Here is a 20,130-nt window from a genome sequence, read left to right on the forward strand (position 1 = left end):
TTCCACATGTTCCCTTCTACTCCCTCCATTTGTTTTTATTTGTCGCTCGTTAGTACACAATTAAACTAAGTGATGTCAAATAAATAAAAATGGAGGTAGTACTTATTAGGTCGTGACCAGCAGATCGTGCATAGTGTTTTGCATGACTAAATGCGATATTTACAGAGTCGAATTTAAAATAAGAGATAAGATAAGACTTTTGGAGATAACCTTATTGGAGAGTAAACTTGGTACTAAATCAAGATGAAGTTTATTACTGGATTATAAAAAGTAAAAGTAAACTTATTACTAAAGGGTGTTTGATAGGGCTACTAAGCAAAACTTTAAAGAGGAGCTCGTTAGAGCTAGTCAAACTTTTTGAAGTACCTTTTTGCTGTTTTGAAAACCTAAATAACAAGATGTTTTGGACTGCTATGCTTCATATATCAGTTGTCAAACACTCCTAACTCCAACTAACTATGCTACCGAAAACACATGGAGTTTACCCTAACTCCACCAAATTAGTGGAGCATCAAAAAATGTGATCTACAAATTCATGTTTCCACTGTTCTCATGGAATTGGTATGAAATTACTCACCATGCCGCTCATTACACAACATATCGGTTCATTCTATTCTATTTTATTTCGTTGGTTTTCTGCCCAAGGCCAACTCAAGCCTCATCACCTAAGTTGGAGTTACCATATGTCGGGGACCATAATTAGGGGTACCCTCAAGACGCCTAATTCTCAGCTGGTAACCCTCATCAGCATAAAGCTGCAAAGGCCTGATGGGTACGATTAAGTCAGGGATCAGTCCACACGAGTGACTTGATCACGCTTCGCTCGTGCCTAGCCTCGGCCAAGGGCAACCGACCTCGAGAGACTTCCGTCTCGCCCGAGGCCCCCCTTTTAACGGCGGACGTACCTCCGGCTCGCCCGAGGCCTTGGCTTCGCCTAGAAGCAACCCTGACTAAATCGCCGCGCCGACTGACCAGGTTGCAGGAGCATTTAACGCAAAGGTGACCTGACACCTTTATCCTGACACGCGCCCCCCGGCAGAGCCAAAGTGACCACCGTCACTCCACCGCTCCACTGACCAGTCTGACAGAAGGACAGCGCCGCCTGCGCCACTCCGACTGCAGTGCCACTCGACAGAGTGAGTCTGACAGGCAGTCAGGCCCTGCCGAAGGCGCCATGGGAAACTCCGCTCCGCCCGACCCCAGGGCTCGGACTCGGGCTAAGACCCGGAAGACGGCGAACTCCGCTCCGCCCGACCCCAGGGCTCGGACTCGGGCTAAGACCCGGAAGACGGCGAACTCCGCTCCGCCCGACCCCAGGGCTCGGACTCGGGCTAAGACCCGGAAGACGGCGAACTCCGCTCCGCCCGACCCCAGGGCTCGGACTCGGGCTAAGACCCGGAAGACGATGAAACTCCGCCTCGCCCGACCCCAGAGCTCGGACTCCGCCCTGGCCTCGGCCAAACGATCTCCGCCTCGCCCGACCCGGGGGCTCGGGCTCGGCCTCGGCAACGGAAGACAGACTCGACCTCGGCTTCGGAGGAGCCCCCACGTCGCCCTGCCTAGGGCATAGGCCCGCCACGTCAACAGGAAGCGCCATCATCATCCTACCCCGAGCCGACTCGGGTCACGGAGAACAAGACCGGCGTCCCATCCGGCTGGCTCCGCCGGATGGGCAATGATGGCGCTCCACGAGCTCTGTGACGACGGCGGCTCTCAGCTCTCTTACGGAAGCAGGGCGACGTCAGCAAGGACTCGACCGCTCCAACAGCTGTCCCTCCGCCAGGCTCCGTCGCTCCTCCGACAGCCACGACATCACGCCAGCAAGGTGCCAAGACCTCTCCGGCTGCCACATTGGCATGTACCTAGGGCGCTAGCTCTCTCTCCGCTAGACACGTAGCACTCTGCTACACCCCCCATTGTACACCTGGATCCTCTCCTTACGACTATAAAACGGAGGACCAGGGCCTTCTTAGAGAAGGTTGGCCGCGCGGGACCGAGGACGGGACAGGCGCTCTCTTGGGGCCGCTCGCTTCCCTCACCCGCGTGGACGCTTGTAACCCCCCTACTGCAAGCGCACCCGACCTGGGCGCGGGACGAACACGAAGGCCGCGGGACTTCCACCTCTCTCACGCCCGTCTCCGGCCACCTCGCCTCTCCCCCCTTCGCGCTCGCCCACGCGCTCGACCCATCTGGGCTGGGGCACGCAGCACACTCACTCGTCGGCTTAGGGACCCCCCTGTCTCGAAACGCCGACAGTTGGCGCGCCAGGTAGGGGCCTGCTGCGTGCTGACGAACAGCTCCTCGTCAAGCTCCAGATGGGCAGTCTCCAGCAACCTCTCCGGCCCGGGACGGTGCTCCGTTTCGGGAGCCTTGAGTTCATGTCCTTCGACGGCAGCTACGACATGATACTTCTTCCACCGCCGCGCGACAACGACAATGGCGGCCGACAACCCGCCCGCCGGCGGCGGAATCAGCGACATCTTCCCCGCGTGGTGGAAGAACAACATTCGAGCTCGCTCCGTCCTCTCCCCCGCCAACGGAGGAGGAGGCGGGGCCATCAAGGCCTAGCGGGAGGCCGCGCTTTGTCGGCCGTCGAGCGAATCGACGCCCTCGACGCCCCGACGGAAGGCACGCCGGACGTCGACCTCGCGTTCGAGACGAAGGCAAGCGTCGTCCCCCCGCGACACGCCGACCCCGAGCAAGAAGACGACGCCAGCGCGCTCGCGGAAAGCCTGCAGGACGTCGCCCTCGTACCTGGGATGACGGTACAACCAATCCCCGATGTGACTACGTCGCTCCTCGTCGACCAAAAGGTACCGACTAACTCCCATCTTACGTCATTTCGACTCGGCCTCAACCCGCCAAACGACCTCGCTTTGGCGGGTGCTCTCATTGAGGCGAGTGCAACCCCACTGGGGTTTCGTATGCGGTCGCCTTGGGACCGGTTGACGGACGTCTCAACCTACGGGCCCTCTGGGTCCGAGGAAGATGACGATCCCAGCGTCTGTTGGGATTTCTCCGGACTTGGCAACCCCAGTGCCATGCGGGACTTCATGACCGCATGTGACTACTGCCTCTCCGACTGTTCCGACAGAAGCCGCAGCCTTGACGACGAGAGCTGCGGCCCAAGCCGCGAATGTTTCCACATCGAGCTAGGGGATCCCTCCGAAGGCAACCATCTCGGCATGCCGGAGGACGGTGATCTTCCTAGGCCGGTGCCTCGCGCCGACATCCCACGGGAGCTAGCTGTGGTCCCCGCTCCGGCGGGGGGTTACGACCCACAACTCGAGCAAGTCCGCGAGGCGCAGGCCAGGCCCAACGAGGGAACAGGAGCGCTTGAGCCGATCCGTCGGGACACCGGGCAGGCATGGGCGGGCCAACCCCCGGCCGGAAAATACGTCACCTGCCCCAAGGTCTCCAGCACCGCGTCGCCAACGATGTCAGGGTCAGGCCGCCGCCCGCATCCAGCGGGGTTGGCCAGAACCTGGCAGCCGCAGCGATGCTCCTCCGCGCGATGCCGGAGCCATCAACCACCGAGGGTCGGCGAATCCAGGGAGAGCTCAAGAATCTCCTAGAAGGCGCTGCGGCCCGACGGGCCGAGAGCACTGCCTCCCGAAGGCAGGGGTACCCCTCGGAACCTCATGCCGCGACTTCCCGATTCATGCGGGAAGCCTCGGTCTACACCGGGCGCACGCGCAACACCGCGCCTGCGGCCCCGGGCCACCTCGGCAACGAGCACCATCGACGCGACCGTCGGGCCCACCTCGACGAAAGGGTGCGCCAAGGCTACCACCCCATGCGTGGGGGGCGCTACGACAGCGGGGAGGATCGGAGTCCATCGCCCGAACCACCCGGTCCGCAGGCCTTCAGTCGGGCCATCCGACGGGCGCCATTCCCGACCCGGTTCCGACCCCCGACTACCATCACGAAGTACTCGGGGGAAACGAGACCGGAACTATGGCTCGCGGACTACCGCCTGGCCTGCCAACTGGGTGGAACGGACGACGACAACCTCATCATCCGTAACCTCCCCCTGTTCCTCTCCGACACTGCTCGCGCCTGGTTGGAGCACCTGCCTCTGGGGCAGATCTCCAACTGGGACGACTTGGTCCGAGCCTTCACCGGCAATTTCCAGGGCACATACGTGCGCCCCGGGAATTCCTGGGACCTTCGAAGCTGCCGGCAACAGCCGGGGGAGTCGCTCCGGGACTACATCCGGCGATTCTCGAAGCAGCGCACCGAGCTGCCCAACATCACCGACTCGGATGTCATCGGCGCGTTCCTCGCTGGCACCACTTGCCGCGACCTGGTGAGCAAGCTGGGTCGCAAGACCCCCACCAGGGCGAGCGAGCTGATGGACATCGCCACCAAGTTCGCCTCTGGCCAGGAGGCGGTCGAGGCTATCTTCCGAAAGGACAAGCAGCCCCAGGGCCGCCCGTCGGAAGAGGCTCCCGAGGCGTCTACTCCGCGCGGCGCCAAGAAGAAAGGCAAGAAGAAGTCGCAATCGAAACGCGACGCCGCTGACGCGGACCTTGTCGCCGTTGCCGAGTACAAGAACCCTCGGAAGCCCCCCGGAGGTGCTAACCTCTTCGACAAGATGCTCAAGGAGCCGTGCCCCTACCATCAGGGGCCCGTCAAGCACACCCTCGAGGAGTGCATCATGCTTCGACGTCATTTCCACAGGGCCGGGCCACCCGCCGAGGGTGGCAGGGCCCGCAACGACTACCAGAACGAGGATCGCCAAGCAGGAGAGTTCCCCGAGGTCCGCGACTGCTTCATGATCTATGGAGGGCATGCGGCGAATGCCTCGGCTCGGCACCGCAAGCAAGAGCGCCGGGAGGTCTGCTCGGTGAAGGTGGCGGCGCCAGTCTACCTAGACTGGTCCGACAAGCCCAACACCTTCGACCAGGCTGACCACCCCGACCATGTGCCGAGCCCGGGGAAATACCCGCTCGTCGTCGACCCTGTCATCGGCAACGTCAGGCTCACCAAGGTCCTGATGGATGGAGGCAGCTGCCTCAACATCATCTACGCCGAGACCCTCAAGCTCCTGCGCGTCGATCTGTCCTCCGTCCGAGCAGGCGCTGCGCCCTTCCACGGGATCATCCCTGGGAAGCGCGTCCAGCCCCTCGGACAACTCGACCTCCTCGTCTGCTTCGGGACGCCCTCCAACTTCCGAAGGGAGACCTTAACGTTCGAGGTGGTCGGGTTCCGAGGAACCTACCACGCCGTACTGGGGAGGCCATGCTACGCGAAATTCATGGCCGTCCCCAACTACACTTACCTGAAGCTCAAGATGCCGGGCCCCAACGGGGTCATCACCGTCGGCCCCACATACAAACACGCGTTCGAATGCGACGTGGAGTGCGTGGAGTACGCCGAGGCCCTCGCCGAGTCCGAAGCCCTCATCGCCGACCTGGAGAACCTCTCCAAGGAGGTGCCAGGCGTGAAGCGCCAAGCCGGCAACTTCGAGCCAGCAGAGACGGTTAAGGCCGTCCCTCTCGACCCCAGTGGTGACACCTCCAATCAGGTCCGGATTAGTTCCGGGCTCGACCCCAAGTAGGGAGCAGTGCTCGTCGACTTTCTCCACGCAAACGCCGACATCTTTGCGTGGAGTCCCTCGGACATGCCCGGCATACCGAGGGATGTCGCCGAGCACTCGCTGGATATTCGGACCTGAGTCTGATCCGTCAGGCAGCCTCTGCGCCTCGGTCATCAAGGAAGGGTCGGCCTCGCCTCGGCAGAGCCCGACCCTCCCTCGGGGGCTAAAAAGGGGGAACCCCTCTACGTCAAGATTGGGCATACTTCTCCGTGTCAAAAAATTTCAATCAAAAAAGGGGCCTCTTGCGTCCTCCCGGCTATGTCAGAAGCAGGGTCTCGAGGAGCGAACGCGGGTACATGTAAATGGCAAGGCCGACTGAGCCGAGGAACTCCTGTACCTCCGGGTTAGGGATACCTCACTCATCACCTGTCACGAAGAATGACCCAACTCGAGAAGCCACCCTATTATTGACAAGCTAGGACGAACATGCAGATGGAAAGAAAGGGGAGTACGACTTCATGCAAGAAAGACAAAGTGTTCAGGCCTCAGCAGCCGCGGTGAGACGCACACCCAACAAGAGATTGTTCAAACGAGAATTAGGCACCGCCTTGGGAAGGAGCCGCGCCCTCAGCTCCACCCCCGCCGTCGGTGGGGTCCATCTCGGCCTCCGGCGACGGCGCAGGGGGAAGGATCTCCGCCTCAAAGGTGGTCGCCAGCACCGCGCTCGGACCCGCGGCGACCGCGTCAAGCCGCTGGACCTCCGCCAGAGCAGCATCGTCTTCGTCAGGAAGACAGTACCCCTCACTGACCCGCTCCAGGTCCACAACGTAGTGGGAAGCAAGCACGGTGAAGGCCCGCCTGACGCCGTGGTGTAGCGCCTCGCGGACTCTACCGCGCGCGTGATCACCCAAGGCTCGAAGGCGGCTCTGAGGGGAGCTTCCTGAAGGGACGTCGCCGGAGCCGAGGACACGATAAAAGTCCGAGGCGGCCTCGGACATGGCCGCGAGGTCAGCTTCCCTCTGCTCGGCAGCTCCGGCAAGCGCCTCGGCGAGCGCCTTGGCGGACTCGTCAAGGGCGGACTCAAGCTCTGCAAGCAACCAGGAGAAATATCTCAAGCACAAGCAAAGGAAACAGACAAGAACAAGAACCAGGGAGGACCAAGACGTACCTCCGGCTCGGGCACGATGCTCCGAGGCCGCGACCTGGGCCGCGGCTAGGTCAGTCGCGAGGGTCTCGGCTCGGCTTTCGGCCTCGGCAGCCCGGCCCTGAGATCGGTCCCGCTCCTCGACGACCTGGACGAGCTCCGATCGCTGTTGTTGCGCCTCCGCACGCGCTGCTGCCGCCTCGGCTCTCAGGTCGGCGCAGAGCAGCTGGAGGTCCGCCACCTTGGCATCCTGCTGAGAAAGGCGCGTGGTAGCCCCGGCGAGCGAGGACCTCAGGGATCGCAGCGAGCCCCAGACATCGACCTCGCGACGGATGAACGACGACTTGGCGGCGCTCCGGTCCGTCAGATCCTGGGGAAAGAAAACAGGGCGTCACGACGAGTGTCTCGCTCACAGAAGGAAAAAGGTATGCCTGAAACCGCAACCTGGAGGATTTTGGGGACGTCTCTGCAGAAAACCTCCAGCGACGACCGGAGCGACCCCACCGTTGCCTCTGCACACTCGCGGAGCTCACCCCAGGACTGGTCCTCCTGCTCATCGTCGAGAACGAAGACAGGGTCCGAGGCCTCGCGGGTCCGAAATCGGAGCAACGGGCACCGGGCCTCGGGGCTCCGCCGCACAGCGATGAGGCTGTCACCCGGCTGGACGGATCGCGCGTCCACGCCCACCTCTTCTGAGGTCTTGGGTGCCGACGCATCAGCCATCCCGACGCTGGCGGCAACTGGACGCCCTCCGACAGGGACGGCGGCAACCTCGGCGGTGGCAGGCGCCGGCATGACCGGCACGACAAGCGGGCTCAGGGCCACGTGGGCGTCAGCCGCCTCCTCAACCACGATGGCCGCCTCGGCAGAAGAGCCGGTCTCGGGAGCCCGCTCCTCAGAGACCGGCGACGCCCGAGCCCCCTGCGGTGAAGTACCCCGCGAAAGGGTCGGCTGAATGGCGCTGGCCACACAGTCCGGCGCCGTCTTGAGGGCCTTCCGGGGTGCCAGGTCGGTCTGGCCATGACTTCGCTTGCTGGGTATAAAAAAAAGAGAGGAGGAAAGAAAGATCACGACCGAGACACATGAATGGGAAGCCAAGACGAAGACATTCCGAGATACTCACCCACTTCGGGCCATGGTCCACCGCCCCTGGGGGGAGCCTTCCTGGATCCCGGCTCCCGAAGCAGCCGCCGAGGTCCGCTTCGCCGGCACCTTCGGCACCACCCTTGCTGGGGGCGCCCGGGAAGCAGATTCCCCGGGCACGGCCGCGATGACTTGAGGGTCACCCCCATGCGCCGCCGACACGAGCGGCGGCCCCTGGGGAACAGACGCCCTGGCCTGGACCTCCGGAGCTGCCCCAGCTCCTCCGGCTGAGGGGTCAGGTGACCTCTCGGATCGCCCCCGTGCCTCGGGTCGGGAGCCCGACGCCCCGACTTCGGGGGCTGACCGAGTCGGCCCGCTCGGGGGCTGGCTCGACGGCTCCTGGCCACACCCTAAGCCGGGGCTGAGGCCGAGACGGGCGGCCATGTCAGGGCTGGCTCGACGGCTCCTGGCCACACCCCAAGCCGGGGCTGAGGCCGAGACGGGCGGCCATGTCATCCTCTTCATCATCATCATCGTCATCATCGCCGTCGGGCGTCTCCGGCTGGCGACGGCGCTTCTCCAAGGCATCCCGAGCCCGCCTCCGCTCACGGGCCCGGGCCTTCTCCGCGTCCTTCTTCTTCTTCTTCTCCTCCGCGGCAACCCGCCGCGCTGCTCGGTCCGCCGCGTCCTCCGGGACCCGTGGCAGGGAGGGTTTGTGCCACCCCACCTCCTGAAAAATGGGGGGAAAGAAACCCGACCATAAGGACCCGGAGCGACCCGATATACGAAGAAGGAAGGAGCGAACACTCACCAAAGTTACACACCCCTGGTCGGGGCGCATCCGAAGCTGGGAGTATGCGTGGGGGTCCGGCTTCCCCATCGCAGCCGACACCCGCCATTGGAGGGCGTTGAAGGGGAGAGGATCAGGGGACATTCGTGAGCCCTCCCAGTCGGCCTCCGGGGTCATCTCCCAGAGCGGCAGCCGCCGCTCCGCCAATGGAAGCACCCTCCGACGGTGGATAGCGGCGATCACTCCCGCAGCGGTAAGTCCCCCCTCCCGCAACTCCTTCAGGGCCTGGAGAAGGGGTTCGAGATTCTTCTGCCTCTCGTGCGGGGTCCCGTGACGCCAGGCGTCGGTGGCAGCAGTAACTACTCGCTGGGAGAACGGTGGGAGCAACTCACCGTCATTCCGGAGGTAGAACCACCGGCGCTGCCACCCCTTGTTCGAAGACGCAAGAATGGCAGGAATGTACTGCAACGCCCGCGACTGCCTCAACAAGAGAATGCAGCCGCCGGCCCGCACCGCTGCACGGATCCTCCTCTCCCCCGTCGACAAGGTGAAAGGCTCGGCGAGGAAGAGATGAGTCCACAAATCCCAATGAGGGGCGATCCCCAAGTACCCTTCGCATACCGCTACGAAGATAGCGGCCTGTGAGATGGAGTTGGGGGAGAGGTTGTGCAACTCCACCCCGTAGTGGAACAGGATGGCCCGCATAAAGCGGCCCGTCGGCACACCAAATCCCCGCTCATGGAAGGAGACGAAGCTCACGACGTACCCCGGCGGTGGGGACGGAGCGGCTCCGCCCACGGGAGGAATCCACTCTGGCCGCTGCTTGTCGGTGAGGGGGCGGAGCAAACCCTCGCCGACCAGCTCCTCCAGATCACTCGCCGTCACCGTGGAGAAAGGCCACGGATCGCGCGGGGGGATTATGGTCACTCGATCCGCCATCACCAAAATGGAGGAAATGGCGGCGCGGGGGGCAGGGAGGGCAGTTTTTCTCTTCTCCGACTAAAGTTTCCCGGGTTACGAAAACCTAAAGGGAAAAGAAGGGAGCAGAGCAAAGAACCGTCACCGGACCCCCTCTCGAGTATATGAAGGCCAGGGCGAAACCGTTTCCAGCACACCGCCCGGACCGGACGCGGGATTCAAAAAGCGCGAGGCGAAACAGCCGTTCCTCGAACGGCTCGCGCACGCGTAACGGCCGCCCCGCCAACCACTCGCCCCGTCGCATTAACTCCGCGGCGGGACAGGCGGCGCCTCTGGCAGGAGAAGCGGACGACGCTTCGCCTTCGCCGTAATAGCTGCGTCAAAAAGAGGTACGCCACGTCGTTCGATTTCGTATCTTTTTCCTTTGTCCTCTTTCTCTATCTCTTGCAACAGGGACCGGGGAAGGGGGATACCCCGAAAAGGATCCTTCTCTGTGAAGGAACTGGGCTCCGAGCCCCCCCTACTGATCAGAGGTTCGAAGGCTGGCCCCCCGAGGGGTTTCGACAGTCGCCTCAGATCGCGTGGGCTCGACACCCACTACTGGTCAGAGGTTCGAAGGCCAGCCCCCCGAAGGGCTCCATGGCCGCCTCAAGCTGCTCGGGCTCCGTGCCCATTACTGATCAGGGGTTCGAAGGCTGGCCCCCGAAGGGTTCACAGTCGCCTCAGACGCCGAGCGAGGGATGACCAGGGGTACGTTCGATACATAACCGAGGCTCGGGCTGCGCTCCCGAGGTACCCTAGGACATTTCCGAGACCGGCGGGAACGATCTTGTAACGGAATCCCATCGGAGGGAGGCATCGAGCCCTCGGACCCCGTCGCCAGGGGACCGGGTCCGGCAAATCACCCGCAGGTACTTTTGGGCGTGCCTCTAGGCCCCTAGCCGACCCCCAACGAACGGGGCACGGACGTCCACTCGGATTACCCGCTTGCAGCTCACCGGAGACACCATGTTCGGTGCCCATCGAGGGTAACATGGCGCTCTCCCCCCCTCCTCCTTGCGGAAAGGCGACGTAGGGGCGTATGTAAAAAAGCCGAGTCTGTCCCTGATCGTCCTCTCGCCCTGTGCAGAGGCTCGGGGGCTGCTCTCGCAAACCCGGCTCCGGCCAAACCGTTGACAGCGTCAACATACCAGCCCGAGAGCTTGAGCCCCGACCGTGCACCCGGGCTACGGCCAGTTCGCATGAGGGAACAACCAGACCAGCCGAAGCATTACGCAAGGCATTAAGACCTCGAAGGAGTGTAACCACTCCTCCGAGGCCTCGGGGGCTACACCCGGCGGGTGCGCTCGCGCGCACCCACCGGAACGAAATGCAACCGAGAAAGGCTGGTCCCCTTGCAAAAAAGTGCGACGAAAGCCTCCAAGCGAGTGCTAACACTCCCTTCGAGGCTCGGGGGCTACTGTCGGGGACCATAATTAGGGGTACCCTCAAGACGCCTAATTCTCAGCTGGTAACCCCCATCAGCATAAAGCTGCAAAGGCCTGATGGGTACGATTAAGTCAGGGATCAGTCCACACGAGTGACTTGATCACGCTTCGCCCGTGCCTAGCCTCGGCCAAGGGCAGCCGACCTCGAGAGACTTCCGTCTCGCCCGAGGCCCCCCTTTTAACGGCGGACGTACCTCCGGCTCGCCCGAGGCCTTGGCTTCGCCTAGAAGCAACCCTGACTAAATCGCCGCGCTGACTGACCAGGTTGCAGGAGCATTTAACGCAAAGGTGGCCTGACACCTTTATCCTGACACGCGCCCCCCGGCAGAGCCAAAGTGACCACCGTCACTCCACCGCTCCACTGACCAGTCTGACAGAAGGACAACGCCGCCTGTGCCACTCCGACTGCAGTGCCACTCGACAGAGTGAGTCTGACAGGCAGTCAGGCCCTGCCGAAGGCGCCATGGGAAACTCCGCTCCGCCCGACCCCAGGGCTCGGACTCGGGCTAAGACCCGGAAGACGGCGAACTCCGCTCCGCTCGACCCCAGGGCTCGGACTCGGGCTAAGACCCGGAAGACGGCGAACTCCGCTCCGCCCGACCCCAGGGCTCGGACTCGGGCTAAGACCCGGAAGACGGCGAACTCCGCTCCGCCCGACCCCAGGGCTCGGACTCGGGCTAAGACCCGGAAGACGACGAAACTCCGCCTCGCCCGACCCCAGGGCTCGGACTCCGCCCTGGCCTCGGCCAAACGATCTCCGCCTCGCCCGACCCGGGGGCTCGGGCTCGGCCTCGGCAACGGAAGACAGACTCGACCTCGGCTTCGGAGGAGCCCCCACGTCGCCCTGCCTAGGGCACAGGCCCGCCACGTCAACAGGAAGCGCCATCATCATCCTACCCCGAGCCGACTCGGGTCACGGAGAACAAGACCGGCGTCCCATCCGGCCGGCTCCGCCGGATGGGCAATGATGGCGCTCCACGAGCTCTGTGACGACGGCGGCTCTCAGCTCTCTTACGGAAGCAGGGCGACGTCAGCAAGGACTCGACCGCTCCAACAGCTGTCCCTCCGCCAGGCTCCGTCGCTCCTCCGACAGCCACGACATCACGCCAGCAAGGTGCCAAGACCTCTCCGGCTGCCACATTGGCATGTACCTAGGGCGCTAGCTCTCTCTCCGCTAGACACGTAGCACTCTGCTACACCCCCCATTGTACACCTGGATCCTCTCCTTACGACTATAAAAGGGAGGACCAGGGCCTTCTTAGAGAAGGTTGGCCGCGCGGGACCGAGGACGGGACAGACGCTCTCTTGGGGCCGCTCGCTTCCCTCACCCGCGTGGACGCTTGTAACCCCCCTACTGCGAGCGCACCCGACCTGGGCGCGGGACGAACACGAAGGCCGCGGGACTTCCACCTCTCTCACGCCCGTCTCCGGCCACCTCGCCTCTCCCCCCTTCGCGCTCGCCCACGCGCTCGACCCATCTGGGCTGGGGCACGCAGCACACTCACTCGTCGGCTTAGGGACCCCCCTGTCTCGAAACGCCGACACCATATAAACTAAACAGTTCAAAAACTATGTAAAATCTATGGTGGAGTTACTCTACAGACGGAGTTGGTGGGGGCAGAGTAAAAATGGTGGAGTAGAACAGTCCTAAACACCCCTTTAACTCTATAGCTGCTCCAGGGTTTGATTTCTCGACCTGTAAAAGTGAGAAACCGAGGAAATTTCCTGTTCCCATTGAGGACCAGCTCATATTTCTCGTTTCTTTTTCCTATTTTTGACAAAATTAAAAATATAAAGAGTCAACTTTTTTGGTCAAAACGGTATTTCAGAACAGTAAAAACGAGATTGTGAACCTTGAGCTACTCTATCTTGGAGTTTTAGAACAACCCCTAAACAAAGACTAAATCTAGTACTAAATTATTAATTATTGGGGATGATCTTAATGACATGTCTCTGCTCTATAATAAAGCACCGGGTTTTTTTGTTTCCACGGTCTTTGTGTGTCACCTTTTCCATTTTATAAAAAAGTAGGTAAAATAGGAGTTTGAACCTTTGTTGTTGGCTGTACATCTACATCCACCTAACCTTTCTCCGTTGACATTCAAAAAAATAGTTAACTCCTGATCTTGAGTATACATGTAAATATTTGTAGTCGGTACTGTAAGTAACGCGTCATTGGCTTTCTGAATGCCTGATCTTCCAGACGGGTGAGGCGGTGAAATACCTCTGGCATTGGTGCATATTGAAGTGGGTGGGTCCGTGGGTGCTCGTAGCAGAGCAGACAGCAGAGTAGCGCGGCCTAGCGGGTATTGCTGTTCTGTCCTGTTTTAAGCAACGCTTCGCTACCTTTGTTTCTTGCCGGCTTGGGTGGTGCACTTGTGTGATCTTCAACTGATAGCTTAGCGTCAGCTAGTTGGAGTGTTGGACTTCTTGTCTTCACGAGTGTTTCGGATTCATAAAATTTTCCGACCACAGAAATCTCCCAAATACTCATTTCCCAACCAATCGCTCGATGGTGTTTGTAACTGTGTACTAAGCTAATAAACGGCGACGATTTTTTTTTAAAAAAAAAAAAACTGAACTCTATGCTAGTTCCGGCCCATCCGACTATCCGAGCAACTGCTTTACAATTACGCCCACGTACCATTTCGCTTTTGCGACAGAGGACTTACCGACTTAGGAAGTAGAGTAGTTATGTTAGTTCGAGCAAGAGTGGCTGTCAGCATGGACGATTTCAGAGGGAACAAGAACAAAACCATATACTACTCCATCCACCCTAAGATAAATATATATCTCACTTTTCCGAGTTTAACAAATAAATAAAATAATATTTATATCTGTATATTTAAATAGTTTACTATAAAAATATTTCACAATCAATCTAATAATATTTATTATATATTATTATTTTTTGTAATATTTAGTCAAACTTAGAAAATCTTGAGTCCTCAATAAATATGATGTGTATTTATTTTAAGATGAAAAGAGTATACAACTAGACAGTTTCCGTGTGATCAGGAGGGGCGAAGCAAGGTCATCAGGGTCATTACTCATTAGCCTTGGGCGCTTGGCCGACAGGGTCAAATAGCGTGGTGCAAGTCGTCGGGGTCGGTCGACCCCGACAATTGAATGTAGCTACGCCCCTGGCCAGGTAATCGAAAGTAGAAAGGCCAGCAAAGTGCGTGTGAAACAAGTACATGCGTGCGCCAAACTTGGTAGAGTTGAGTAAGAATGTGACATAGGTTGTGTTGTGGACACAAAATGTGCTCCAGCAAGCTTTGAGAATTTAACCATATTGGTGATTTCTGCAGTTTGACGCAAGCCTTATATAGTAGTAGTAGAGTAAATGGTGTTAGCTGGTACTACGAGGTTTCATAGTCACTAAAGAATGTTGATGGTACTCCATGGCCTGTTTGGAGAGCTGGAATTCTCACAAGAAAACAGTCCAATTCTGGCAGGTCTTGAAGAACAGTATAGCCTTTACTGAGCTCGGGCCTTGCAACCACGTGTCCACGCTTCACTGGCGACTTAACTTACAGTAAATAAATTAGCACGATATCGACCGTTTTTGTTTCTGAAAGAAAAAAGAATAGAAAAACTGGCTGAGAATTTAATCAGATGAAAAGAGATGATAAGGCCTAACAATAATTAAGATTAAGATCTCAAAAAAAACAGCATTGACCACCTTGCAACCATGAGTGAAGAGCCAAAATTTACAGTATTGTGCAGCATTGGTTTGTCTTCTTTGCCTGCTTGTAGAACATCTGAAAGACAGAATAACATTCCTCATGGATGTGAATACATAAGAACAAACTGAGATAATGCATACTTATGAACCCAAAATAAGCTGAAGAGCACCCAGAAACCTGAGGGGCTAAAACCGCCAAGGAAATTGGGGAAACCGACAAGGAAATGTTTTTTGAGGGGCAACCGTGTCACGCAATGGCCATCGTGTATATAGAGAGCTAAAACCGCCAAGGAAATTGGGGAAACCGACAAGGAAATGTTTTTTGAGGGGCAACCGTGTCATGCAATGGCCATCGTGTATATAGAGAGCAAAGTAAATTCAATTTTCTTGGTGGTCCACTCCCAAGAATAATTTTTTGGCGATTTGGCTGCCAGGGAAAATCTGTCCATTGCAAAAGTTACACATAGGGGCGGTATGGATCATGATCTAGATGTTTCTTCAGTGTTTGTTTGAGCATTTAATCAATTTTAGCTCAAAACGAATAGAAATAGAGCTCAATCCTAATACAATCCGATTCTTGAATTTTATAGTGTAAAATTTAGAGCTCATTATCACCCCTAGTTACACATTGTCAAGAAAATTCATGAACCGCCAAGGAATTATAATTTCTGGAGGGGCCAAAACCTCCAAGAAAATTTGTGAGTAAATGGCTGATGCATATCTTTTGTATTCAGTCTAATGAATTTTGTAATGCGTATTTAACACCCTAAACGAAATGGTTTTAGATCCTTTTTAGTACAACTTATGTTTAGGTCATTTCTCCATCCAAAGTAATTTGAAAAATTCATATTTTAAAATTTTAATTCCTTGACAGTTTACAATAGCACAAGGAAATGGTTGTTTTTCTTGGCGGTTCACAATAACACTCAAGTAAATTGCATATTTCCTTGGAGGCTGAGTGGTACCACCAAGGATATAAATTATCGCGACAGTTCACTACAAACCCCAAGGAATTGATTAATTCCTTAGCGGTTGGATTTTGGCACTCAAGTAAATCCTGGACCCCCAAGGAATTTCTGGTTTGGTGTAGTGTGAGACTAACATAAAAGATGGCATGTCATAAATTTTCTTCTAATAAAAATACCATAGATGATGATTGCTACTGAAGAAGTCAGCAATACACATCTAACAGAGTATGTACACCATAAGAACAACTCTAGTAGCAAGAATAACTTCTTTTTCTTTGCAAATTAGTACAAGAGTATCTTCATGTTCAGTACTTAGTTTATGACAGTAAAATTTAGCAGAAAATAGCAAAGCTTTAACGTATATTATGCTTTAACAGCATAAAATAAAATAATTCATCTGGCAAAGTAAAAATAGGGTTACCTGAGAAGCAGCACTCAGATCAGAGCTTTTCTCAACCAAGCTATCCAATCTCTCTCCTCTGGCAAGGACACTCTCAATAGTTTTATGCTGTTAAAATATTAAATCATAAAGGGCCCACAATTAGTAGCTGTGGTCAGATTCCCATATATTCAAAGATTTGCGCACAGAGACTAAAGTATGCACATAAGGCCATAAAAGAAACTTCATGCTATGCTTGTTACATTTCTCATTTAAAAGATGTAGAGCTGTTCATACTCAGCTATGTTACCCGACTGCAATGAAACTAAGTTCAGTTTGAACAACGACCGAAGACACACTTGGCAGAGATGTAAGACATTCTAGATCAAGTACCAGCACAAGCATGAAGCAACTAAGGCCTAATGGCTAATGATCCATAGATTGGATGTAAACCCATCTATGGCCCTGTTTGGTTACACGCTTCTCCCCATCATGCTTAGATTCTAGGAAACGCCATGATTCTCGCGATTATTCAATTCTCGCTTACTGAGCTGTCGATTTTTTTAGAAGCGAAAATAATCTAGGCATTTGGTGGAATACTCGTTTATTTTCATCCATAAACGGATTATAAGAGAAACCAAACACGTCCTATATATATAGTGCCAGCAGAAGAAGGCTACAGCTAAAGTGGAAATTCTGCAGAAGACAATACTCAAAGGTATATGTTATGTTATAGCAATGAACATTAATCCAACAGTACTTAATGCATGATACATATTCTGTAAACTGAAATATGTAAGCAATAAAAGATTTAAATACATCACACTTACTAGGATAATTTTTGTTTCATCCAAGTCCCTCTGAATTTTCATTAATTTGTCAGCTTCCGCAGGATCCTACAATGATGAACATATCATGAGTAGTGTGAATATGCTTCTTTATGAGGCAGATAGAGTGTAAAGGAATACAGGCATAATCCAATATCAACCACATAACAGTAACAAATTTCATTCAACCACAAGCAACACATGATATAATATTAAAAAGTTAGCATGTTTTTTTCTGGGCAGTCACCAGAGAAGTCCAGCTGAATAACTAACTCTTTATCATGAACAAAGTGACTTGACAACCTGGAACAACCAGATGCTTATACATCCAACTCATACAATAGTGTCCAATACAACAATCCCAAAACAATCTTGTGGCATCGAAAACAAATGAACATGTCACATTGCAATGAAGGTACCGGAACAACCATATTATTGGAATCCAACCCATTTATCTGACCTTCCATAGAAAACAACCCAACGGTGATAATTTATACAAGCTTAGATCATTCAACACAAGGACAAAAAGTACTTATGTTTTCACATAAAGGTTTGAACCTGAAATTTTGTCAAGGCGTCTGTCAGGAAAGCCCACTGTTGAGTTTCATCTGCAGTCACAGATTTCCAGGAGTCCCCATAAGCCTTCTGGTACTCATCAAGAACCTTCATGAAACCCACCATATCAATATCTGAATCTCATAAAGGGACTACAAAGAGTGCAGCATTTTGACAATCGATAAAGACTGCTCAGTAAGTTACTGAGTCTCATAAAAGAAGAGCAGCATTTTGATAATTGATGAAGACGACTGATATTAATTTTCAATCAGTAATGAAAATTAAGAAACTAGCAAGGAGCAAACAGTTTTGGCATTGCCAATGTCCAATGCACAGAACATTGTAGTTGTGTTGAGTTCAACTGCAACTACATAGTATGTTGTATGCTAGCAAGCAGCAAACTAATAGTAGCATTCATACAAATCTATTGTTATACTAACAATCTTATGAGACACTGTGTTCAGAAAAACAAACTTTTAACTGAACAGAATGAAAAGTGACTGGCTACAGCTTACAATTGGTAACCTGGGCTTAAACCAAAAGCAAAAGGCAAGTGGGAGTCTAGGGGATAACGATTGGTACCTGATTCAGAAGAGAAAATGCACTCCGTACCGGATAATGATCATCCATGAATGCAACCGCACAAAGCCCATTTCTATTGTGGGAGTGGACCTTGTATTCTGAAATGAAAAGACATTGTACGTCACAACAGCGAGTGGAAATGAACAGCAAAAATGTATTCCATATCTCTAAAGCAAACAGGGTCAGCCATAATGTTATGATCGCCTAGCAGCTACTGCAAGATGCAAGCGCAATTGGTTCAAGCGTTGCTCGAATTCTCTTCAGATGACCAAAAACAACTTCGGCAATAGTAAGATCAGTTGCATACATTAGATGAACCAACAGACAGCATTATTTTCCCCACACGCGTGGACAATTTAGTACGGACCCCAGATCTTATAGAGATCCAAAAACCGATCAGATCTGAGGTTACCTTCGTGCTGGACGGACTGCCGCTGGCCTGGCTGGGTGCGCTGAGCGACGGTGCGGGCAACGAAGACGATGAACTCGCGGGCGGCGCTGCGCTGGAAGTAGCCGAAGTGGCTGACGTCTATCGCGTTCGCGAGCACCACCGCCTCCGGGCCCGACTCGCCGCCGGACGAGGAGCTCCCGGCTCCAGAGGTCGACGGCTTCAGCACCAGGAGCGCCGTAATCTTCATCGCTTCCACGCAGAGATCCACGCGCACACGACCTCTCGGCTGGATGGACGGAGATCGCAGGTTAGAACGAATATAAAGCAAACGCCCCTTTCCTCTTATGTTGGATTCGGTCGCAGCCCACTGCCTAGCACGAGAACAGTACAAGACGATTCACAAGGGGAAGATTAGCCTGCCAGTGGGCCCAGTTGACAGCCCAGCACGCCTACACGACCACTTGTGAAAGAACGCTCGGCCTGAACGCTGATTCATCCTTCTCACCATTCATCCCGTTATCCCCACAAATATAAAATGATTATGCACAGAGGAACAAGAAGGGATCCAAACGGAAAATTCGAGAACTGATAACAGAGTTCATTGCCATTTCATATGCATCATGATAATTAAGTTACAGCAGTGAACAGCCAACACTCGATGATTCGACAGTAACCCAAACTACAGAACCCAGCATATCTCTACATCTTCTGATCGGGCACTGATGACAGAAAATATGACGCTTAGGCCCTCTCCCCGCGGATGCGGCGGGCAAGCTGGATGTCCTTGGGCATGATGGTGACGCGCTTGGCGTGGATGGCGCAGAGGTTGGTGTCCTCGAAGAGCCCGACAAGGTAGGCCTCAGCCGCCTCCTGCAGCGCGGAGACAGCAGAGCTCTGGAAGCGTAGGTCGGTCTTGAAGTCCTGCGCGATCTCCCGCACCAGGCGCTGGAACGGCAGCTTGCGGATCAGCAGCTCCGTGCTCTTCTGGTACTTGCGGATCTCCCGGAGCGCGACGGTGCCGGGGCGGAAGCGGTGGGGCTTCTTCACTCCGCCGGTCGCAGGGGCAGACTTGCGGGCCGCCTTAGTCGCCAGCTGCTTCCTCGGCGCCTTGCCGCCGGTGGACTTCCTCGCCGTCTGCTTCGTGCGGGCCATCGAGCGAGTGAGGATGGAAGGCTTCTGCTAGGGATTGCTGGGGAGATTGAAGATTGCGGTGTGAGATTGAGTGCGGAGGCGGGGTGATTAAATAAGGGACGGGTGGTGGGCGGGAGAGAGAGTGAAATTTTGGAACAGCAGCGGGGACTTCGTGAGGGAAATGAGGTTTCGTGCGTTGGATTGGAGGAGGACGGACGGTGTGGATTAGTTTTGCGGGTGAGCACGCGGATCGTGGCAGAGTGATCCGTGGGAAGGAGATTCCTGCGTTCTGCTTGGCTGGAATACGAAGGGAAGGGTCCCGCTCTAGAGACATCCACGGGGGGCCTGTGTGTCACGTGGAGATGGCAATATCTTATGGATATTTTCTTCATTATAATATGTATACAAATTAAATGTTTTATCTATTGAGCTTTTTATTGGATAAAAAATTTCACCCAATAGGTATATAAGTATTAGAATGATCTGCCTTTACACCATTAACCCATAGTATAAAATACTTGGTATAAATTTGGCCCAAAAACATAAAATTGATCTTCAATCGTAAATCTTTTTTGACTATTTAACAACCATTTAAACCACAGTGTCATATAAAGTTTAACAACTATTTAATGTCATGTGATGGAA

The 20,130-nt window shown here is 55.0% G+C and overlaps 2 protein-coding genes across 2 annotated transcripts; both read right to left on the reverse strand.

Moving 5' to 3' along the window:
• Positions 1-14,216: 14,216 nt before the first annotated feature.
• On the reverse strand, positions 14,217-18,829 carry LOC100282605 (VAMP-like protein YKT62). The gene is given in 7 exon segments (NM_001155513.1): positions 14,217-14,538; positions 14,650-14,728; positions 16,042-16,128; positions 16,830-16,895; positions 17,385-17,489; positions 17,964-18,061; positions 18,376-18,829. Coding segments are annotated over 6 exon segments (633 nt in total). The 5' UTR covers positions 18,602-18,829; the 3' UTR covers positions 14,217-14,538; positions 14,650-14,677.
• Positions 18,830-18,928: 99 nt separating this feature from the next.
• On the reverse strand, positions 18,929-19,683 carry LOC103636448 (histone H3.2). The gene has a single exon (XM_008658801.3). The coding sequence runs from the start codon at positions 19,504-19,506 to the stop codon at positions 19,096-19,098; it is 411 nt and encodes a 136-aa protein (XP_008657023.1). The 5' UTR covers positions 19,507-19,683; the 3' UTR covers positions 18,929-19,095.
• Between the last annotated feature and the right edge of the window lie 447 nt (positions 19,684-20,130).

Source organism: Zea mays, chromosome 8 (assembly GCF_902167145.1).
Source record: "Zea mays cultivar B73 chromosome 8, Zm-B73-REFERENCE-NAM-5.0, whole genome shotgun sequence".
In the NCBI taxonomy this organism is placed as follows: domain Eukaryota; kingdom Viridiplantae; phylum Streptophyta; class Magnoliopsida; order Poales; family Poaceae; genus Zea; species Zea mays.